This window comes from Mesitornis unicolor, unplaced genomic scaffold (assembly GCF_000695765.1).
Source record: "Mesitornis unicolor isolate BGI_N332 unplaced genomic scaffold, ASM69576v1 scaffold13283, whole genome shotgun sequence".
Classification (NCBI taxonomy): domain Eukaryota; kingdom Metazoa; phylum Chordata; class Aves; order Mesitornithiformes; family Mesitornithidae; genus Mesitornis; species Mesitornis unicolor.
Window position 1 is genome coordinate 25,101 of NW_010176756.1, and position 24,436 is coordinate 49,536.

The window sequence follows — 24,436 nt, forward strand, 5'->3', positions numbered from 1 at the left end:
GGAACATGTTTTAAACTAAATTGAATTAAAAGATGTGGATAGTCTACCCAGTAAGTCAATCTGAAATAGCTAGATGGAAAGAAAGCACTGACGTAGTTATACTAGTGCAGTTTTTTCTATTGACAAGTGCTAACATCTTTTTTTCTGGAAGATTACAAGTTCTGATGAAACTTGGAAAAGAGAGAGTACTTTTGATTGAGTCTTGGGTTTTTTTTGATAAGGCTGTTTTAGAAACACATCTGGAAAATAATGCAAGTCCTTGGAAAGATTAAAACAAGTCTCTTACAAAGTGAATGCAACAGCATTGAAAATACATTCTTACATATATAGCCAACTTAAAATCTCGTAATACGGGTTTTATAGGATTTATCAATGACACATTATTTTAGCTGTGACTCAGCTTCTTAACTATATAGGTGGCATCTTTTTTTTGAAACACTGCTTTTTCTCATCATGACTATTAACTTTTTCTATGCTAAAAAGGGATGCCTTAATGAATTAGAGAACCAAGATGGTGTCAGAAATATTAGTGGCTGCTGAGAGGTATGTCCAAAATAAGAAGTTGCTTTGGAGAGGGAGATAAGTAGCCATATTAACTTCTCAAGAGCAGAGGAGTCTGATATGTCTTATTCCTTGGGAAGCAAGTTGTACAGTTAGGGAAACAGTAGTACATTTTCTAGATATGAACCTTAGCCAGGCTTTACGAGCTTCTTACCTGTCATTGTACACAGGATACGTGAACTAATTTTTCTGATAAGAGCTGGATTATTGTGTCCAGTTTTGTGACTTGCTTTTAGAGTGATGTGGACAAGCTGGATTGAGTCTCCTTCAGGAGAGCAGGGAACCATAGGCTGTAAACTGTGATAATGGGGAGTGACTGAGAAATTGGCATTGTTGAGGAAATAAGACTGGGGAGGGGGGGGAACCATGAGAATACAGTTTTAGTAAGATTAGAAATATAGACCTTAAATGTCAGAAAAACATCTGGTTTGAGTGCTAGCAGAATTATTGAAAAGAAGAGATACACACCAGAATAGGCTACATAAGAAGGGGATATAAATATACTTCACTGGAGATGCTTAAAATCCGGTTGGACAAAAGTATATAATGGGTGCCAGAGGTAAAGCCTTGAAGAAAGTAAGGAGGCTGTGTAACTTCTGGTAATCACTGACAGCCCTTGTGATGCTTAGAGGTAAACATGCGAGTTTTTTACATGAATGGTACTATACCAGAATGTGTATATAATTTCACAGTTGTGTGCCATGATCTGGTTCATCAGACACTTTCTGGTTTTTTAGATGATGATAGTTTTGCATAGAGGAACTGATCCAAATCAGTTATTTATGAGCAAAGCTGATATTGTCAGTAGATGGCACTGTTTTTCTTCCAGTACATTCATGTTCTGTTTGGTGAGGGGGGAGTCTTTATGAATTTCTTTTCTTCTAAGCCACCTGCTTATCTGTCATGCTTTAAATAGACTGCATTCAGTAGTGTCAGAGGCACACTGCTGTATTTGGTGATTGGTTTTAATTTCTTTAGAAGTCTTTATTTTTGCATTATTCTTGACTGGTGGAGCATGTACGTTTTTACATGCATCTAAGAATGCACATATGTACTCATGTATATTTGCCAGGGAGAAGCTACGTTAAGGTGGATTTGATGAGAGTACATATGGATGATAATAAGATACTTGCAGTTATAGCAGGAGCAATCAGTAGAAAGTCCAGGAACTCATAGCTTTTTTTTAATGTGTAAACTATAAAAGTAGATAGTAAATGTATCCAGATGGCTTAAACCACAGCGCTGCGATGTTACCCGGCGGTAACATTAAATTATAATTATTGCATGTTAACTTGCAGAATTTTCTGTTTATTAGAAATGAATTTAAGACGTTCAATGGTTTCCACTTGCTGTTTTTGCAGTAGTGAAATGAATAGCCAGGTGGTCTGCAGGAGCCCACTGAGTGAGCCATGATGGGCTCCTTGTGCTGAGAATGAAGATGATGTTGTCGGTATTTCCATATGTAATGGGAAGGTTTCTGTGCATGGGTAGGTGGTTATGCTGTTAAATTATTAGGATGGTTCTTGTCGTGCTTTTTGTTTGTTTACTAAAGCTTTACCAGTTAGCACAGGCCAAGGACTGTTCTGAAAAGAAAGCTGAAATGCAGCCACCCCATTTTGGATGCTGTTATGAGCATGGCCAGATTTACCCTAATTGGTCTCTGTGCCAAGGAACGGATGTTGCTGCTTTTTGGGTCACTGGGCCAGCTGCAGCTGCTGAGTTTCAGGTGAAACTGAGGGACAGAAGGTGTTTTCTTGGCTTAATTTCCTTGCTGTTCTCCTTCAATGCCTGCCTTGTGCCCACTGTGTGGGACCCGAGATATAAGTAACTTCAATAAATCCAGGCAGGTAGGGTTCTGAGAGATGGAAGCGTGCCAGGGTTTTGGGATATAAATCTTTCGTCTCAATCCTTTTCATACACAAACAGATGAGGAAAGGTTTGGAGCAACTTGAGCAAACAGTCCATGACTTCAGACTGGGAGAAATGTGGTTTATTGGAATAATTGGTAAATAATCAAATAGTAGTTCTTTGCTGATTGAAGAGAAATTGTTTAAGTGTTGGGTGGGCAAATATAACATGTGACACAAGTGGACCAATTCCAGTCTTAGCTTCATCTCAACAGTGGGGTTCTGGTGATTCCTTGAGGATGTGGGTATGGACAGGTAGTGCTTTCCAGGAAGTGAAGAAATGTCATTGATGGTCTAGCAGGGACTAAAGTCATAAACTTCAACACTATTACAGGTAGAGGTGGAAAGGATTTTTGGTGTAATCCCTCTGTGCCTACATTCTACGTTTGTAGAGCAGATGGGCTGCTTCAGAATGGTTTTTAAAGGTCTAGTGAGGCAGATGCTTATTTTTTGAGTACTCTTCTGAAGACTGGCTTTGGGGCAAGTCTTTTAATCAAATATGGAAACATATTAAATGTAAACTCACCTTCTTGTATGTAGTAGATTATTTTTGTCTGGCAAAAGGGAGCTGTGCTGTTCACAAACCAAAGTCTGTACTGCAGCAGTTGCGCAGGAATACCATTTGTTAGGCTCAGTGTTTTTGTTTGCTGCTACTTAGTGATTCATTAATCTTTTTTCCTTCCCTTTTGTATAAGGTAGAATACTTGTGATTAATACATAATCTGAGTATTTACTGTCATATATTCTGTGAAGCACGGATTGAGAAATGCAGATTATGAGACTGTGATCAAATATATAAACTGGGAAGTTGACTTCACAGGAAAAGTTGTCTCCTTTTAGCACGTCTTGAGGTGCAGATAAGGAAAAACCTGTTCAATGTAATTACATAAATGCAATTTATTTGTGTGCCTTATGTATAATAGTTAAGGTTTTTTGGAGCTTTTTATCCATTGAAGCAGCACGTCTGGAAATTATTTCACTGTAATAGAGAATTGAACTGATAATATTTCACTGCCTAGATAAAAAACAATGGGAGTTAGTTTATGGCATTTCTCTCTTGAAGTAGATTGTCCATAAATGAGACCTCCAATGGCTTCAAATGCCAATTTCTTCTTATTGTGGGGCTCTTAAGGGGTCTCGCAAAGAGTTGTTGTTTCTGTTGCTGTAGAAAAGGAGAAGGGTGAGGACCATATAAATAAAAGCTGAGTGCTCTCTCCCAGCAAGACATAAACTGTGTGGGAGTTCCTGGTCTTTGCAGGTTTGAGATAACTCGGGAGGTAACTTACATTCTGCTTGTCCTAACTGTGAATGGACTCTTTCCTTAAGAGGTAGTGCCTTTAAAATAGTCTGTTGCTTTCTAAATAATGAGGGAGCTCAGCTGGTGGCTCATCAGGCAGCCAGGCATGCTTGTTGGTTCCTGCTATCCTTGGGAATCTGGTGTTTAGAAAGAACTGGGATGGACATTTTAACATCTCTGTGGTATAAAGTGTAAATTCTGTGTCTCCACATATAGTACCCAGAGGTGTTTCAGGGTTTTAATAGACTTTAAAGTTTTCTATAGATACTTCCTTTGTAAGTCATGACTAAATAAAAGTAGTAATCCTAGTTATGTGATCTGCAACCTTTGACTTTATAGCTTGAAAAGGCACAGGGAGAATGCAAAATGTAGGTAATGAAGAGTCTATATACTGCTTCATAAAAGACTTACTGAATGTTGTCTTATAGACAAGAAAAAGGAAAATACTATATTCCTCAAAAAAAGAGGAACCTGGAGAGGATATTGTAACCATTATTATGAATAACGCCGCTGTGATAGAGCAGTTGAATACAGTAATTCTCATACAAATGAAGTGTGGAAAAGATTTCAGAACGGTGTAATTTTTAAAGGAAGACATAAATAAATTAAAATTGTACCAAAATAAGCCAAGTTCTTATTTAGAGGAAAAAAACCACTGTCAAGCCATTTCAAATGATACAATAGAAAGTCAACTCAGTACACCTTGGAGAGCAAGTCAAACAGCATACATGTATAGGAGGGTGTAGTAATCGGGAATGGCTTGCTAAGAAATATGTAAGAATAGTAAGGTCTGTGTTCACTGTGAAGTGCTTTTTCTGGCTGTAGTTTCACACCCTTCAGTTTAGAAACAAGAATGAAGGAGGTGAGTATTAAAAAGGTAACAGAAGTGCTTAAGGCACTATTGAATATAAACTAAAAAGAAGAGCGTGCTTTCAGAACACTGGCATTTCCCTGACTGGGTGTCACTGAGGATGAAGGATAAAAGTGATCAATTTTCCTTGCTACAAGACCAGAATGGATCCATAGTTCTTGAGAACTGGATGCTGGGGTGGGCTCTGGTGCGTTCCTCCATCCCCATCTGGTCAGCAAACTTCCTGTTCCTTGCTCAAGGGTTTTGCAGAGGGCTAGGACTGGAGAGAGAAGGAAGGCTAAGGTTGTGTCTGAGGGCATGGCCCTCTCAGTTTGTCCCCGGGTGGCTGGTTGTATTTAGTTTGATATTCCTAACCAAGAGGGAAGGAATTACGTTGCCGTGCTTACAATTGCACCGGGCGGTAAATGTCGTTAGCTCATTAGCGAATGTTTCTTCTGGTCTGGGCTCTCCTTTCTAATGTGTAAGCAATTCTTTTCTTCAGACAACCTCTGCAGCCTTGGAGCTAATGAGTAGCTGACAGGCTTACTTTTAACAATGCACAGCTCAAATAGTTGTTTGCTTAAAATAAGGTTTGTATTTTTCCCCAAATCCCAGGTAATTCCTTGCAGATGTTTGTTGTGTTTTGCCGCATCTTCAAAAGGAAACACTTGATCCTTCAAAAGAGATAATGAAAGTTAAAACAAAAACCTCATGCTAACAAACCATTGCTTATGTATGTTAGAGGAAAAGGAAGAGGAAAAACTCTTCACTTGCTCTAGAGTTTCTGTTCAGGACTTGTGCCACCCGGAGCTAATTTGGTGTGAATGATGAGATGGGTGCAGGGTTGGAAAAGTATTCAAAGTTTTAGTTTTAATTTTTTAAAAACTATTTCAATGGCAGTTTGTGACATTCTTGGTTTCCTGTCTCCAAAAACTGGTATGAGAGCTGAGAGTGCTGATCCTCGTTAACAGTGTAACTCAAGACTGGTTTGATTAAGTTGATGCAGGAACCTGAGTTTTTATACTTTTATTGCAGTTTCAAGCATTTGCATTTCAATTTGACAGAAATTATTTTTCATTAAAATAAACTATGCCAAAGCTGAGATAAATATTGCCACAGGGCTTTTTTAGTGTTTTAAAAGAACATCTTTTATAATACTCTAAGTACCTGCCTACACTGGAAGAGAACAATTCATATTTTTGTTCTATAAAGGTACTGCAGCCCTAGTATGGTGCTTGTACGTGGTTTTGCTCCTTCCAGTGTATATTGCTGTTTATACACGCACAGTTCCTGAGAGTGAGAGCATGGAAGTATTTGGGATGTATTTAACACACTTGCTGAGCTCTGCAGCACAGCCGAGTCCATAAATGTTCCATTACGTCACATTTGCCAGGTGCCTTTACACGTGAGCACCATTTGAAATGGTTGTCAGACAGTGCTGCTACCAGTTACGCAGCCGGGTGTCTGTGTAAAATGTTAGACGGTCATAATGATTCTGTGAGGAGTCTGGCTAGAAGTTGTATCTGTACAGTGGTGTCCTGGCGTGGCTGTATTCAGCAGGGCAGTGACCCCAGAGCAGTGAGCTGAAGAATTTGGATGGAGTCCTCTTAGCTCCAGAGAAGGGTACGGCAGTGTCTCTGAGGAAGTCTCCTGCTCGTGACGAGTAATGATCAGTAGCTGAGCAGTTTTGTCTTCATAGATAAACTGTGGGCTGTCGCTAGACTCACTGCATTGAGAGGTCATAGGTGGCACCAGCCATTGAAGCAGGAAACCAGAAGAAAGAGGAAACCTTTTCTTTAGCCCTTTGCTGCAGATCATAGAGACTTTTTCTCAACACGGTGCCTGGTTGATCAAGGTTGAAGATTCACAAGTGCTAAGGGGTCTTGTCCTACACATCTGCGGTCCTGGGTTGTGTAGGAAAACTCAACCCTGTTTCATGCAGCAGAAACAAATTATTGATAGCAATCTAATTAATCTGGCTATTGTGGAAGAACCATTTTACTCCAAGGCCTTAACTGAACTCCTAGACAGGCAAAAAGAGCTGCTCAGCTGCATCCTGAAGAGCTGCAGAACTACAGAATGAGCATCTTGGAGGTGCTGGCGTGTCATCGTCTGACTGCAGTAGATGAACTGACCAAACAGCTTTGGCAAGGAAAAAGAGAGGGTAGATTTGATTAGCTGCATGCTGCTATACAAAGTACTTTAGTATAAATAACATGAATGTTACTAGTGGACTTTGTAATCTCTTTTTCTGGGTTGTTTCTGAATAGGCTGTGGAGCCCAGTGCCAGCACAGAACTCATGAACCTCCAGTCACGTTTGTCTGCCACTGTATGAGCTGATCAGTTCTACCCACCACTTCCTACCTTTAAACCAGTTATCCCTTGATGTAAGGACCTTTGTTCCTGCACTGTGGCTAATTAGGTTTCTGGAATTCTTTTTCCTGAGTATTATAGGGTCTTGCATATTCATGTGCAACTACCCCTTAAGATTTGTAAGAGATATGTAAGGCAGAAATTCTTCTTTTCAGAAACTGTTCTGTCTGTTCCCATGCCTGACATAGATACTACTGTTTCAGCTAATTCTGTCCACTGTTATAGTGTGTATTAGTTTGCCTAGTGCAGGCTTTAAAGTTGCAGAAGTTAGTTCTGTGAAACTTACTTTAAAAACACAAAGCCAAGAGACCCCAAGAACATTTCCCCCTGTGCCACTCCACAGCCTGTAAGTGTCAGGGAGGTTCTCAGCTGGTGGGTTGCTCACAACTGCTACCGGTTCAGTTCATCCTTGCCTTCCCCTGGGACTCCTTTGCATGGTGGATGCCATCTCATCTTGGTAATTCCCTTCTGTTTGGGTTCTGTAATCTGTTGTGCAGCTGCTTGAAGTTACAAGAGGTCTTTTTGAAGAGTTTTTTGGGGATAGGAACCAGCAGTTTCTCCTCTGATCAGAGATGGGCAGAACTCCTGTAATTTCCATCCTGTAGCCTTGTCTTGCCTGAGTGCTGCTCTTGTGCCCTTGTTGTCTGCTGGGTGTACAGAAGTCTTCTGCTCCTGATGTGATTGAATGACAGTTTATTGTTATCATCTCAGTGGTTAAAGCGCTTGTTGAGGATGCAAAAATCTGGATTCACTGCCTTCATCTGAAGGGGAGGTTGATTTCTTATTTCCTAACACAGCGACTTAGTCATTGAACTATTTTGAAGAGGGGTACTTAATTTAAAAATATGTAAATATAATAATATGTAAATAATATGTAAATAAATTATATTAACTCAGTGAAAAATTAGTAAGATTAAGGCCTGAAATGCAGTTAGGTGTTTTCAGGAAATGAGTGAATCAGCTGGTGGCTGTGCCTATGAATATTTACATGTTCTGTGTGGAACAGAAGTATCAGTGGAAGAAATAGAGGGAAAACTGCTTTTAGGGTGTTTTTATAACTGAGAAGTAAAGAAACAATTGTAGGATGCCTTGGTTTAAATATGTGATTGGTGGTTGGTAAAATAAATTTAAAATGGGATCACGTACAATAGTCTAAGTGAAGTTAGGTTTCTCAGGCTGTTGTCTTGCAGATGTTTAAATAATTCAGTAAAGCTTCAGGAACACCCTGTGGTAGAATATCCTCTGTTAGGGTGGTGGAAGTTCTTTCCTGAAAGGTGAAAAGAACTGGATTTTAAGTTTCCTTGAACTAAAAGCCCAGAGCCTTGATCTTACACTCCTTGAATTCTGTAACCCTTGCGTTTATGACAAAAGGGTAATCGTATCAATTCGCAGAAGAACTGTGAATCTTGCATTAACTTTTTCTTGTTTTACTTTTAAAATACTTGAAGAGTGAACTCGGGTTCTTGAGATACCTTACACTTTTTTCATTTTGTTATTGTTTGAAAAACAAACAAACAAAAATACTCAGCCCAAATTCTAAGCAAAACTTGCTGTGCTTGATAGATGTGTCGCTGTCCAAGTTGAAGTTTAAGCAGTGTGTTTTACAGGAGGACAAGTGGAAGGATAAGGTCTTAAATGACTGCAGCAAGGTTCATCAGAGTTCTTCTGTCAGAGACCTCTAAAGTACCCAAAGACTCCTTCTGACTACATAAGTCAAAACCAACACCTTAAACCTGAACCAGAAATCAATGGGTAGCTGGTTCAAGCCAGGAAGCACAAAGGTCGTAGTCTGTAGTGGAGATATAACCACTTGTGCCCAAACAGCAATTGTTTTATTTTGCAACTGTGTGGTACAGCCCAACCTGAAAATAACAGCAGTGCATGAAGTGAGGTCCGTCTGGAGCTGAAAGAAAAGTCAGCAGCAAGAGATAAAAGGAATGCGCTGCGCAGTTGCTGTGACTGAGAGATATTCACTATGCTAATGGCAAGAGAACCAGTGATTTTTTTAAGTTAATTAGATTCAGCTTTTCTTTTCAATACCATTTGGCATACAGAGCAGGTTACCTAGAGGTGCAATTCTAAACTTCAGTAGAGAGGCTCTCGTGGAGAGCAGGTAACCTTATGGAAATTTCAACTAGTAATTCATCATGGTTAATGTGGGTTTGGGCTGGCTGACTGGAGAGGTCTCACTCGTGTGCAATTTGATAACAGGTTCCCATTGTCAGTAACAGCTTATTCAAAAAAGGTGCTTATAATATGCTTATTACCTCTCTCCCACATATTAATCAGACCATTTTTGTAAAATGTCTAGCATGTAATTGACAAGCATGTTGAAAATGTATTTTAAAAGTGCAAGTAGTTCTTAGTTATTCACGGTGGTCTTAATATATTGAACTAAGATTTTGCAAATAATTTGTAATGTATTTGTAGTACATCAGGATCTGTTCTTGAATTAAATTTCTGTTGTTCTGTGTTCTTTAGCTTGTATTTGATTTCCTTTAACACGAACCTCAAAATTGAGCAGCTTTAACGGCATTATAGACATTTGGGTTCTAAAGTAATCGAGCCATTGACAACTGCTTAGACTTGTATTTAAACAAGCTTCTCCTATGCTGTAATGCTGTTCTGCCTGTATTTGTAATATTAGAAAGACATTGGTCTTGATCTTAATTTGTTATGATGTAAGGGAGATCCTTATCTGGTCTTTGATTACACGAACTCGTTTTTCCATCCTGTGTTTTTATTGAATGCATCACACTCACTGGAGCAGTGTTTAGATAACGTTATGTTTTGTCCGTGTTGTGCCAGTAGAAGACTCCATGTTTTGTCTATTGTATTGTGTCCTGCTTGGAAAACAAGGGATTCCCCCTGCCTGTGCAGTTTTGGGTTGTATTTTCACAGCTGTAGGAGATAAGGAAGTGATCTTTTTCCCAACTTGGAGATGAGGAACTGAGGCAAGGAAAAGGTGTGGACAGAAGTACATAGAAGTGCCCGCTAACTTTAGGAATTCAGTATGAAACATTTGGGCACTGATTTTTGAGAATATTTAGCATTTTCTGTCTCGAAAGCAAAGGATTGACTTCAATTTCACTAAGTGCAAGTGGAGCAGTAGAGATCAGGTGTGGGTCTGTACCGCTCTTTAAGGTACACGAAGCTGTGTTGCTTTACCGCTGTTACTGCACTTTGACTTCCTGTTGAACTGTTTTAGGGCTGGTGATAACTAGCAGAAGAAGATGGGATGACAGAAGCCTCCATTCTGAGTAATGTGGGGGTTTTTGTGTTCTAAAAGTAAATTAATACCTCATCTGATGATACTTACAGAAATGTGTTTCTACTCCCTTCTTGTCCTTTTAAGAGGGTATTAATTTAGCAGCTCGTAGAAGCAGGATGAGACAATATAATGCCTAAAACCTATTGGTTTACCTGATTTTGTGAGCTAATCCTTTCTTCTACTTGTTTTAACCATCTCATGTCTCATATGGTGTTCACGTTATAGATGATGCAATAAAGAAGGCAGGAACAGGTCAGGCTGTGTTATCCTTCGTTGCATAATACTGATCAGTCCATCCATCCATTATTTGAGCGAGGCATAGATTTTTTTAGAGAAGATATGACTCATAATATTATCATACTCTAAGGTATATGTGCAGAGAGGCCAAGCTGAAGATTATAGGCAATTTGCTCTGTCACTTTCTAAATTGACTGTTGGATTATTTTTAACATTTATGCTCTTTTAACATTGAGTCTTCTTTTATGTACATAACAGCTTTCACTTTTTCAAAAAAGTAAACTGCAACTGAATTTGGGGATCTTGGTTTTGTGTGTGTGAGTGAGCGTAGTTCTGCTTGTAGATGAATCTTAAAAGCACTGAATAGCTCTGCCCAGGGGCTGTGTCTTACGCTGCCTCTGTGTTCCCAGGGCAGAAGAGCAGTGATTCTCAGCTTCCTCTTGGGTCTGCAGCGGTGGCTCTTGGCTTGTCATGCTGGGGGGATGCTTGAAATGCTTGTCCTGTTTTGGGAGTGTGCAGACAGTCAAATGTGGGTAGAAAAACACAACAGCTGAAGTGTTGGAAAAACTTCCAGTCATTTAGCAATAAGCTTTGCAATGATTTTTCTTGTCCGGGGATCTCTTGAACCCACTGCAGTTTGTGTTTGCTGGCCTGATGTGAATTCGAGATTTTGTTCATCTCTTCTGGAGTTTATGTAAAACCTGTTACGAGGAGTTTGGCACTTCTCTTACCTGTAACTGTTGCATGGAAAAATACTTCTATATTTTATTATTTTAAACCAGATTCTGACTAGCCCTGTCATGCAAGTCCCTCCTCCCTGAATTTAGGCTTATCACTGGTTCTTTCCATGTTTTCTGTCTTCTGCCCAAGATTTATTTTATTTTCACATCTCCGCCATTCCCCTTGCAGCTTCTCATCTGATTTATCCCTCCCAACCTCTTGTATTCACACCATTTTGCTCAGTGATTACATCACAGTTTGTATTTCTGTTTCCAGTAACTCCTAAATTCTCCTGAATGTGTCATCATGCTCCAAAGGCTTATTTTGGTATAAGGAATGATCAAGTCTGACTCACGGTCCCTTTGCATTGCATTCAGGCAGCTTCTGCCCCTGTGCTGAGCAGGACACGGGCTTCTTTCCCTCTTCTGATATATGGATCTAATTCTTGCGTGAATGTTCACCTTACGTAGAAACTCACGGGAAAGTGGTTGCAAGACCTCTTGCTGATTTGGTTGAGTGTGTGTGAAATCTCTTTGCTGTGATGAAACGGACTGGGACCCCTTTGGAAGGAGGGAAGAAATTTTCCTTCCTGGGAGAAGACCACTGGTCGTGGCCAAGGGGTTTTGTCTTTGGAGAACTCGCGGTGGCAGCCGAGTGGCAGCCTCACGATTGGAAGGAGATTGAGAGACTGCTGGTTGAGAAAAAGCAGCAGTGAGCCAGGCTCAGAGGAGGACCAAAGGCCTCCCAGGAACCAGAAGGGTCCGTACAGAGCTGCCCGCACCACAGAGTCACTGGGCTGCCTGAAATACGCCTGGAAATAAGGATTTGCCATTGAGGATACAGTGTGAAGTGGGAGCTTTATTTATTAAAGCCTTTCTTTGTTCTCTCTCACCTACCTCTGATTTTCTTTTCTTTTTCTTTTATTTTTTTTCCTAGAATTAATTATCCTACGTTGTAGTTTGATTAAATCCTGATTTTTTTTTTTAAATTTAATTTAAAGACATTTTCTTTCTTTCTTTCTGAGCAGCTTCAGGCACGTGCATATTCTAGCTGTCATTTTTGTGGATGCTGAAATGTTGTGGATGGATTTTCTTGGGGTGGCAAAATGTCTGTGCCTGGCACAAAGGTATTCCAAATTTGATATTTTTGCTCCTGAAACACAGAGCTGTAAAAAAAATTCTGAAAAACAAGCTTTCTAGAATTTTGTTATCCATGAGCTAAGCCTTTTGGCTGTTAGCAGAGAGAAATTAGGGAAAAAGTGATCTGAGGCAGATAGTTGGCTTGGAAAGTTGCATTCGGAAGCTCTGAAGTTTCACAAGCTTGTAAGAGCAGAAAGCAGCAATCTCTTACAGCAAAAATCCCGAGTCCGCAGTGCAAGTGCCAAGAGCAGCACACAAGGAAATTTGAATAATCTGCATTTTGCATAATGTGATGTAGGTCTGAGCTGCAGCCGTCTGAGGAAAGAGGGTGTGAGATGGGCTTGTTCCCAGCTCTTGGCTTCCTCCTGGCTCTGCACTAAACACGGGCAGGACGCTGCGGTGGTCAGCGGTGTCTGCCTGCCCTGGGTTTCCACAAGCACATATGGCCTCCAGGTTGAGAAATAAAAGTGGGCAGGTGCTGCACTTCTTACGGATTGCCCCTGCAGAGGGAAGTGTCAGGCAGCTTTGGTAACGGGTTTGCTCCTGTCTCTGCATATTGCTCCTTTTTGTGTTTGAAATCTCAAAGCAAGTCTTTAATTTAGTTCTGTGTTTAATAGCTTTAGCTGCTCTAAAGTAGATGGGATCTATTGTTCATGTGAAGAGCTGTATTGAAGGTAGTGGATATAATGAGAAATACAGCCCAGCCTTGTAATACAGTGACTTTTACCAAGTAAGGGGAATAAAAATAATTTAATTTACTGTGTGTCGGCAGTTATCGCTATATTAAAGGTTATACTGGTATTTATGCAAAGTTGCTACCTCAGTAATTTAATCAACTTAACAACCTAAGCCCATGCAGGGGTGCAAAGTTCAGTATTACTTGTCTTGAAGCAAGTTCTGGCTTTGAAGCTACTTAAAATGCGATTCTAACCACAGCGGTTAGAAACAGGATGCTCAAATGAACAATGTAGTCATGCTCATTGATTGTATTGTGCAGGTGGGTTGGGAATTCTTCATGATGTGATTTTTAATAAACTGTCTGCTGTTGGTTTTGTGTAGATCATCCTTTGCAGGCTGGAAGTGCCAAGTGCAGGATAATTCAGTGAATGATGTGGACTATTTCAGCTTCTTGTTTTCAACCCTTATAGGTAATCCATGTGAATGTCATAATTCAGAGTTAACAAAATTAAATTTGTGTTGATAGTCAATTACTAGATTTAATTTGGAATAAATGGTGTAGTAAGTACTTCCTGAAAGTAATTCTAATCTCGTTACAGAGTTTTGATGTGAGATACCTCACCCCACCCCCCTTTTTGTTTCTTGATCTGATTTTTGACACCCTGTTCTTACACTTTGCCATTTGGGCTGAATATCTGCACACTTTTTCTTCATACTAGCGACTTTCTGTGGAAAGTATGAGGAAAACATAAATTCAGCGTATGACATGAACAAGATTTTTTTTCCCCAGACTTAAGCAAATGCATTTTATTGGCTCGTTACAATAGCAATGATGAGTTCCTCTGGGCTTTCCTGTGGACATGCTCACGCTATTAAAAACATTCCTTGAGAATAATGTAATCAAAGGATGTTGAAGTGAGCTGCCCCAGGTCAGCATGAGAGCAGAATGACTTCTGCTACTCTATTCTTACTCACATATAAAAATAGGTGTGTTCTGTGGTGATGCAGCTTTGGGAAATTACAGTGCTTAAAATGGCATAATATGACGGAGAAATATCTTCCAGTAACTTGCCCTGTGGTAAAAAGAAAGTGTCTTTTCTTCATCATCTCAGTCATTCATAATGTTCAGATGCCTTGCTTTCAAAAACTACCTTTTTTTTTTTCCCTAAAATAGTGAAGAAAATGCTGCACTGAGAAAACCAAACCAAACCAAACCCAAAGTGACTGGTTTTGTTCTACTAAAATATCTTAATACCTGGCCAGAAATAATTAGCCAAATTATTATTATTTTGTTGAAAACCCTGAGGTTATGTTAGAAGGTCGCTAAGTTACTGTGAACACATGGTGAACTGTCTTGCATTATACTTGGGTTTTTGTGTTATTTTCTAAAGATGCGTTATGTTGAAAATAGCAGCACAACATTGGACTCTTGCAGGGTGTTTTTTATACCACATTACAGTTTTAATGTGTATGCCATTGATTTTTCAAATATTTTTGTTTTCTTTCGGGAGTCAAAATTCGTATTCTGATAATACTTAATTTGAAATGCCAGGCGAGAGCCTTAACAACAACAAAATGTTACGCAGACACAATTTAAGAGGGACTTTTTGTCATTGATGCTGTTGAAGTAGACGGGTGCCTGGCTTGTTTTGTGATACTGTTGTACTGCTTCTCTCTCTCTAGGGTTTTCGAGGGACGAGTTGACTAGTCTCCAGGGCATTAGAGGAAAACCACACATTAGCCAGACACAGCTCTCACCTGTCCGTCTTTACCTAACTGATCTGGACCAGTTTTTACACCACTGGGCTGTGACAGAGGTAATACATCGCCACTAATTCTAAATGACAGCGTACGGACTCGGAGCGCTCTCCATCCCTTTGCTGCAGATGCCAAAATATTGTGAGCCGGGTTGAAAAAAGGATGAAAAATACCATAGCTGTCGAACAGCCAGTATTTTCCTGTGGCCATTGGATAATATTTTGAAGGAAGCTGCTTTAAAATGTGAATGTTCAGACACGTAGCATGCAAAATAATACTCGTGGAAAAAATGGGTAGAAGCTTTGGTGGAAAATTCTTAAAGGCTAAGAAGATTAAAACCAGCAACATGTTTTGGCTTTCAGCACCAAATTAATGGGAAAAATACTAATGCTGAAGAGTTTTCTTTGAGAGTAAATTCCAGTGTTAATTAAAAAGCGCTTGTATTAAATGAGATTTTTAACTTAGAAGTAATATAAATTTGACATTGGTGGTTATTTGGAATAACTTGTGATGCTTATTTAATCAAAATTTACTTGGATTAGAAACTTCACTGTGAATTCAGTTCCTGCTGTAAGACCGTAAGTACTGAAAGCTTAATTTTATTGCTGGTTCTAAAGGGATCTGAGCCACCGGCTTTTATTCAGAACAGGTGCATATTGGTCTTCATTCTGGCTCCACTCTCTTTATTGCTTAGCCCACCATAAAGCACTTTTTAAAGCCTGAAACCATGTTTTAAAGACATGCCAGTTTGACAGTATTTATGAAATCTGTCATGAACACAGAAAGCATGTAACAGAAGTTTTTAGCTGTATGATTTATTCTGTGGTTTTGTGGCGGTCTTCTTGGTTCAGAAAAGAGGTATAGTAGGTTTTTCTCTTCTAATTCATTAAGTTTAAGCAACTGAAACTAATAATGGTCCAAGGCATATATCGCATGCGTGCTATTATGCATTGAAAAGTATTTTAAGCCAAGTTGTTGTTTGGTACCACAACTGACACACATTTAGATGTCCTGCCTTCAGTCAGCTGACCGGTGAAGGAGCTAAACTTCGTAATTAGTTCTACTTCGCCTTTTCTGCACAGTAATGGAGAGGCTTTTCACCAAAACTCCTTTTTCCAGTACTGAAAGACTTGAATACTTTCTCTCCCTGTCCTGCACAGAACTGTTCTCTGTGAATGCACCGAACGGACTACTTGCTTCTCAAGAGTTAGCACACAACATCTCAGGGATTTCCTTGTACTTCACCTCTTTCTGAAAATGCCACCTCTTCTGTCTTCTCCTTCCTCTTTTTGCTTCTCTTCCACAAATCTATCAGAGTTGGTTGCAGAACCACGCAGTAGGACTATTTTCACTTAAGGGCAGTGAAGTAGTTGAATTGTAGATAGCTTGCTTGTGCCTTTGGTTCTTGCTTGCAGGTTTGATTTACTCCTGCTGCAATATTTTCAGTGTTTTGGCGCCATCAAGGAGAATCAGTATTTTCAGAAACTTGAGACTTGCTTTCGTTAAAGTACCTTTTCTTGGGAAGGATACAAGGTGCTCTCTCAGGTTGTCAGAAGTGGATGGCAGAGCTGGATATCCTTGGTAAGTAATGGAAGAGGATTTGGACATCCTGTGGAGCATTGCACTACTTCTGCAGTTGTGTCAGCCTGAAGTCTTTTCTGAAGATTAAGTTATGAAAGAATGGAAACAAATATCCCAAGCATCAAAAATCTGTGTGAAGAGTGAGAAGGCCTTCTAGACCCACCTCATTTTGTAGGCTTTTAGTCAGAAGGAGTTCTGGACTGCTGCTTACGACTCTGAACTTGAGAAGGAGATTGGAGGCTTTTCCTCATCAGCACTTTTATGGCTGTGGAGAGAGTTTCTAGTAAACAGTGTTAGATGGGATACACCTAGGATGTGATCAGGAATGAGTCAGCAAGGATTTCTGAAGGGCAAATTGTGCTCCACCAACCTATTGGCCTTCTGCAACAAGGTGACTAGCTTGGTAGGTGAGTTTATCTTGACTCGAGCAAGGTTTTTGCTGCTGTATCCCATAACATCCTTGTCAACAAACTGACAAAGCATGGCTTAGGCAAGTAGACAGAGAGGTGGATTGAAAACTGCCTGAATGGTTAGGCCAGAGGGTTGTGGTCAGTGGTACAAAGTCCAGTTGGAGACAAGTCACCGGTGGTAAACCCCAGGTATCGGTACTGGGACCAGTACTTTGCAGCCTTCATTAATGACCTGGACAATAAGACTGAGTGCGCCCTCAGGAAGTTTGCAAATGGTACAAAACTGGAAGGATTGGGTGAGAGATCAGGTGGTTGTGCTGCCAGTCAGAGGGATACAGATAGGCTGGAGAACTGGGCAGAGGGGGACCTCATGAAGTTCAGTAAAGGAACATGCAAATTCCTGCAGCTGGGGAGGAATAACCCCAGGCTCCAGTAAACGCTGGAGGCTGACCAGCAGAAGGCAGCTCTGCAGAGAAGGGCCCTGAGCTTCTGGTGGACGACAAGCTGACCATGAGCAAGCAATGCATCCTTATGGTGAAGAAGCCCAGCAGCCTTCTGGGCTGCATCAGGAGAGTTTCCAGAAGGTCAAGAGTGGTGATCGTTCTTCTCTACTTGAAAGCAATGAGGTGACATCTGAAGAACTTTGTCCAGTTTTGGGCTTCCTAGTACGAGAGAGACATGGATGTACTGGAGCATCTGTCATATGAGGTGATGCTGAGAGAGCTTGCACTGTTCAGCCTGGACAAGAGGAGAAGGCTCAGCGGGGATCTTCTCAGTAACGCTTGGTGGCAGGACAAGAGGGCACAAACTCAAATGCATGAAGCTCCAGTTAAGAGAACTTCTTTTACAGCGAGGATGGTCAAACACTGGAATAAGCCCAGGGAAGTTATGGAGTTCTCATCTGTGGACATACTCAAAACCTGGCTTGACACAGTGCTGGGTGACCTGCTCTAGCTGACCCCACTTGAGCAAGAGTGTTGGATTAGAGGGACTCAAGAGGTCCTTTCCAGCTTCAGCGGTTCTCTTTGAAAACTTCTCCTCTTGTAGAAAACAGAAATTGTGTTTCACCATCAACAAATCTCTTTTTGGGTTTAGAGCATAATGACATGCCCAGTGTAGAGAGGTTTTCTTTTTTATTTGGTAGGTTATGTATGATCTGGAAGTCAAACTGTTTGTGCTAAATGCTTGCCGGAAGGACTGGTAGTATTGCAGTGCTGTTCCACAATATTGGGGTTTTTCCATAAAATTTGCAGACAGAAATGTAGGCGCACCTCTTCAGTAGCTTGCTTTCTTACTAGAGAAAAATTAAGATATTATTTACCCTTGCCTCTGATCTGGTGATAATGGTTTCTGGGATATGCTGTGTTCCAAACCTCTTCATTTTTACAAAGAGAAGAGAAGAGAAGAGTATTAAGGCAACCACTTCCTTTTATGAATCATGGGATTCCATTCACTTTTCACTTGGCAGGTTTTTATTTCAGATGCAATTGTAGATATAGTTAGTGATAAATAAACAACACTATGCTGAAGTTACCACTTCAAAAAAATCAGATGTTAGGCTTTTAGATGACAGTTTTCTCTGTTTCAAGAAGCTAATACAGTGCTATGTTTGCTAAGTTTTAGTGGTTTTCTCTTTTCCTTGTTGAGTACCACCCTCCAACCTCAAACATGTTCAACCATATTCTATTTCATGTTCAGTTTGTAAAGAAAACATTCTGGGTACTGTAGACCATGAAAACTTTGGGATTTGGAGGCTGGACCATTTAAAAAAAATTAAAATCTGGCTTTGGTAAAACCTGTCAGTTCAAGTTTTGCCAAAAGTTGCGCAGGAATACTGTTTGTAGAGTAAGTGCTTATACTGTTGCTTGTATTGCAAGTGCAGATATCGAACAAGGTACTCCCCTCTCAAAAGAAAACAAACCAAACAGCAGCAGAAAAACCCCAAACCCAGAGCTGCAGCCTCTGGGGAGAAGAAAACCGCCAGCAAATCTTGAGGCTCTTCTAGGATGTCTTGAAAGACAGTGATACGATGGCTCTGTGTGCATTGAGTTTGAGGAAGGTAGGTTTGGAGACCACTTTCTTCCAAATGGACATAGGTCAAGGTATGACACAATTTCCAAATCAAAATATTTTTAGCTATGACAGAAAATTATTTAAATAAAGAAGCGCTACAGCAAATAATAAAACCTGGCTTGAATTAGTCACGCTTTTTGTAGAACTAAGTAGAGTGGCACTGCTTCTGAATGCTGAACGTTTCGTGCTTTCCCTTGCTGGATAAGAAAGCTTATGGTGATGCTGTAATGTTAAGCAAAATCTTTGTAGTCATTTCAAATACCTGTTGAGTGAGAACAGCCCTCTGTTGGCTGCAGAGCAGGCAGCGTTCAGGCCTCTGTGTTGAGAATTGCTTATTTAAAAGAGCTCTGATGGTGTAGTTGTACTTCAGGGTTTCCTCTTAATGGAAAAATTTTATTGTGGATGGAAATAAATAAGAAACTGATGGAATTAAGATTTGACAGCCCTGTTTCCTATGAACAAATGAGACTAGTGGTCACATTAATGTTACTATTAGTCCTTCCATCCTCCTCTTCCACCACTAGTTTTTGTCTAAACCATTGGCTTTTTTTGGCACTCTGCTACAGTTTCAAGTGCTAGTTGCCCATAAGTTTTATGAAAATAAGCAGGTGGAAGAGAAAAAAACCCTCTAGATGAGCACAAGACGGTTTCTAACTTGGTGTCTGTATCCTGCTGGGCAGCAGCCAGCTGCCACCTGCACTGCTGTGGCCCAGGCTCAGCAGGGGTTGCTGCTTGGCCTGCGGGGATGTCTGGGGGTCATGAGGCAGGAGAAGCTGGGGTACGGCGCTGAGGAAAGGGAAGGGTGAGGGATGAAGGGTCCTGGGCATGGATCTGTAGGAGGCCACAGCTTGCTGGCTTTGCTGCTCGCTGCTCCACTTTGTTTTCAGATCCAGGGGAAGGCAGTCCCAGGTTTCTGTCGCTAGCCGTGCTGTGCAGCAAGTGGTGTGTTTCTAACTGTAAGAGGGAATTTAATGTATAGCACACATGTGCCAGAGATGCAGAAGGGGGAAAAGATGAGCCTCTGGAGGAAGAGCAAGGTGTGTATAGGGAAGGAGAAACTTGAGGCATTTTCACATGGCAGTTTGGAGTGTGATATCATCACCAGTGCATTTGATGGTGTGTGGCTAAGTGGAATGGGTGAGAAGACCTAACAGGTGCATTTCTGATAGGAGTTAATGCTTTAAGTGGTTTATAACAAAAAACGTTTTGAGACAGATACTGTTTGTCATTTCTTTTGTCTAGAGAGTGGTGATTGATACAGTGGAAATCAGAAGCCATGGTTTTGGTGTTATTTTGTGGAAGCTTAATTTTGTGGTAATGGTGCTTTTCAACAAAAAATGTTTTGAGACAGATACTGTTTGTCATTGCTTTTGTCTAGAGAGTGGTGATTGATAGTGGAAATCAGAAGCCATGGTTTTGGTGTTATTTTGTGGAAGCTTAATTTTGTGGTAATGGTGCTTTTCACTTAGGAAGCAATGCTTAAAGAAGGTGTTCCTTTGTGTCGCTGTAAAAGTTAATCTTCATATTCTGCTGAAAGAGATGTTAAGTGTGGAAGCCTTGGTTCTGTTTCTGGAGCAACTTCTACTTAAAATTACTTCTGCCTTATTAAAGCCAATTATTTAAAATCATACTCCTGCAGCTGAAATAGACGGGGCTCCAAAACAAATGGTTGCAGCCTGAGGGAAGAGGCTTCAGTCTCCGTTCATTTGAACTGTGCCGATAGTGTTTGTCGGTAATGTTGTTCACTCTGCTGTAATTGAATTGCTCTGCTGGTATCGAACGAAAGGGCGCCAGCAGGAACGGACGGCTCAACAAGGTAAAGGCGTATACATGATAATTTCTGTCGTAATATTTGATGTTTGTGACACTTGAACATTTTGGAGGGGGGAAGCAAATGATAATCCAAAAGTTTTGCTCAAAGTCGAGATTCTAGGGTTATACTGGGTGCATAACTGACTTGAAATAAAATACGCCACGTTTCAAATGTTTAAGAGCAAGCACGAGGGAAGGTCAGCTGCTTTTGAAAGCAGCCTTGAATTCAAAAGGCTTGGGATGCATATAATGTATGTCAAAAATGGAGAAGTCCATCCAATAAGTGATGCAGAGTTGGGAAGGCTGTGTCTGCACCGAGATGCTGTGGAAAATGGACAAATCATTAAAGTTAGCTAGTCAATGCAGGTAAATTAAAAATCCTGCAGGGATGTTTGTCTTAAGTAAATGGTGTTACAGTGTGAAGCTTAATTTTAAGCAGAGATTAACACGTCAGAAAACCACTAAATTTTTAAAATGAAGGTTTTGAGTTGAAGTTCCTGTAAGATTTCAACTTCTGGTCTTTATTGGGATTGTCAGGTTAGAGTTAAATGGGAAGAAAAAGCAGCTGAGGGTAAATAGTATCCCTTCAGCTAGAAATAAGCTATAAATTTTACCTTCTTTAAGGAAGAGGAAAAAAATCCCTACAAAACACTAAGGGGCTTTTACAAACTACATCGTATCCAAGATTAATGTTTAGAAATTAAAATAATGGGTTGTTTTTCTTCTTAAGAAGTAATGCAAATTCCAAAGGAACAAAAGATAAATGATACAAATAAATGTAGTGCCTCCTAAAATGAATAAAAGCTTTTCCAAAAGTCTCGTCCATAATTTTCTTAAAAGATAAAACTTACAACTTAAAAAAACAGCCAAAAAACCCCAATAAAACCCAAACAGCAAAACACAACTCCCCCAAAGAGCTAACTTTATCTTTGAGCCAGTGCTCCGCTGTGCCTGCATCTTGTCTGCCTTTATAGCTGGGAGCTCACACGTTCCTGCAAGTCACCAATGTGAATTAACATCTCCACAGTTACTGTGCATTATGCTAGAAAGGCACATCCTGGTTTGAGACACCTGAAATAAATTTGCTTAGAAAGATGGGCTCTGTGGGACATGAGCGAGTTTCTGAAGTGTACGGGTTACTGGTGAGGGGGCAGGCAGGGGAATTTGGAGACTGGTACATCAGCCGCTCCTTTGACCACCCCCATGTGGCCTGCCAGGGAGGACAGCTTCACTCGGTTTAGCTGACTTTTGACACAGCTTTAACATCGGGCTGCGCGTGCAGCCGAGGAGCCTGCGTGTAGGCAATCGCAGTGGTTCAACAGATGCAAGAGAAGCTGGTGTGCTGTAGTTACTGTTTCCGATCCAGCAGTTAACTGTGTTTCATAATCCTAAATCTTTGGAAATTCTATCGAGATGCAGGACACAACACATGTTCTTGAGCATTTGTAATTGTAATCGGGATTGGACTGGATGATCTTTTGAGGTCCCTTCCAATCCCTAACGTTCTGTGATTCTGCGTAGTTCTGAGACGAGTTTCTGCCTCTCTGATTTGCTATCCTGTATGTAAAATTAGCCCCATACTGTTTTTTTCCCTCCTGTTGCCCACCTATGTATTGTTCTCCTGCAGACTCTCTTCCTTTTTGGCTTTTTTAGTTTTTTACCCTCGGTTTTGGTTTGTTTTATTGTGACTGTTGTGTGGGTTTTGTGTGGGGGTTTTTTTTGTGGTGTTTTTCCTTTTGTTTTCTGGAGTCACTGAATCAGGAATACCTTTCACATCCGCCCCTGTGAGCTTAGGCAAGGCAGACGAACAAAGATCTCTTGTTGTACACAGCTTTCTCAACAACTCAGGGCACTGTTAATATTGCCCTGTCAAATCGGTTTATTTCAGAAAGAGAAGCAGCGGCTGTCAGGGGAGCACACCGCCTGGTAAGCTGGGGTGCTCCGGGGGAGGCAGGCCGAGCTGCAGACAGCAAGCTTCATTGCCTGCCCCGTCACCTGAAAACCTCTCGTTTTCCACGCTCCGCAGTAACACGTTATCCTGGCCAGGGTCCCGCTCCAAACAGGCGTTTCGCGAGGGCTTGGGAATTGACTGCAGAGCAGCCTGGTACGTTTGAGCTGCCCGTGCTTGAGGTGGATGTCGATGTGAATTGAGAAACATAGTTTGAAGTTCACATTAGGATATAGAGTCTGGTGCGTGCCAACTTTTCTTTTTCAATAAAATCACTTCTCTTGGAGTCTGAGCTGTCTTTGGTCTGACTCCACGTAGTTCTTGCTGAAATTACAGAATGTTAGGAGTTGGAAGGGGCCTCGAAAGATTATCCAGTCCAACCCCCCTGCCAGAGCAGGATCACGTAGAGTGGGTCACACAGGATATGTGTATATATATACTCCATCCATTATCTTTCCTGCTTGTTTGGTTCCCCTCTGCTCACGCTTGTGTGTGTCTTCAGAGGAAGGTATTTTTCTTTGGAAAAGAGTACTTTGCAGCGTGATTAAGCTTGAAATCATATGCAGATTTTCCCTGGAGAGTTACTGATAAAATATTTCCCTTGAGGCTTTTTGAGTCAAGATTCTGTCACATCATGGGAAGCATTGAGTGCTTCAGGGAGGGGGAACAATTAAATAACGAACAAAACATAACTCTCAGTTCATCATTTGTGCGTGTTCCTGTTGCTACAAGGGCTCAGGTTGCGACTGGGCTTCCTCGAGTCATCCCAGCTCTGCCTTTTGGAGTTGAGGGTATCTTGGGGGTAAGCAGTATTCCACTGATGGATTCCTCTGATTGTGCAGTAGCTCTGAAAAGCCTTCTTTCAGGTTGGATTAAGTCAGTTAGGTTGGCTGTCGGCAGCAAAAATGCTGTTAACTCATCCAGTTGAAGACTGGAGGAAAATACCCCATGGTGTGAGATCTCCAGAGGGTGCTCCTGGGCTCTCTTCCCACTGTGCCAGCATTTTTGTTTGCCTTTCTTTTTCCTTTTCCCGTTTTCCTGGCTGCTGTTGGAGGGTGTCTCCAGGACAGCAGGCAAGGAGGCCCCGTGTAGTAGCAGTTTCCTGAAGCACCAGTAGGGACCCTGCTGTTGTAGCTGTGTTGGAGCTGTTGAGTAGTCGGGCTTCTCTGAGAGATCAGATTTGGTTTGAAAAACTGCCAGTGGATTACAGAGCCTGTGGTGTTTGCTGCGTAACACCAACAGCTCATCCCTGTATTTAAGAGAATGCTGCTTTTGGGCCTAATTTATTCAAGTGGACATTCAAACAAGATTTAAAAAAAAACCCAAACAAACCTCTAAAGCTAACCCAAACTTGTTATAAAATACCTGTCTCAAAGATCTAAACCCCCCTACGATGAGAAATGCTCGTTCTCTGTCCATTCGCTTCAGTGATAATCTGAAACAAAGCTACTCTGTCTTCAGTCCAAAACCAATCTATGAATGTGCCAAAAATGTGATAAATGCTAATCAAATGTAAAATAATGAATCAGCTGTGACATTTTATTATGGAAATTAAACGTCATGCAAACCCGTGCCTAAGGAAAATAAATTGTCAGGAAAAACACTAATTTTCATGTGATAATTAAGTTTTCTTTGCTTTTCATTTCCCTGTCTAATAATGTTTCAGTTTCACTTTTTGTAACAGGCATTTGTTATGAAAGCCATTTCAGGCAGGATTTAATTTATGGTATCGACAAGGATTGCCACTCCCACTTAATCACGGGAAAACAGAGCTGGGTGTAGGGAGTGGTGGTGCTATCTGGAGGGTCACAGAGATGTAA

The 24,436-nt window shown here is 40.8% G+C and overlaps 1 protein-coding gene across 2 annotated transcripts in view; it reads left to right on the plus strand.

The window, feature by feature from the left end:
• The window catches only part of TEX10 (testis expressed 10), a 53,748-nt gene that overhangs the window by 22,379 nt on the left and 6,933 nt on the right, over positions 1–24,436 (plus strand). For both annotated transcript variants that reach the window (XM_010181821.1, XM_010181822.1), the window contains exons 9-10: positions 13,416–13,504; positions 14,718–14,851. In XM_010181821.1, the coding sequence (XP_010180123.1) occupies positions 13,416–13,504; positions 14,718–14,851 (223 nt within the window). The remainder of the gene's footprint in view (positions 1–13,415; positions 13,505–14,717; positions 14,852–24,436) is intronic.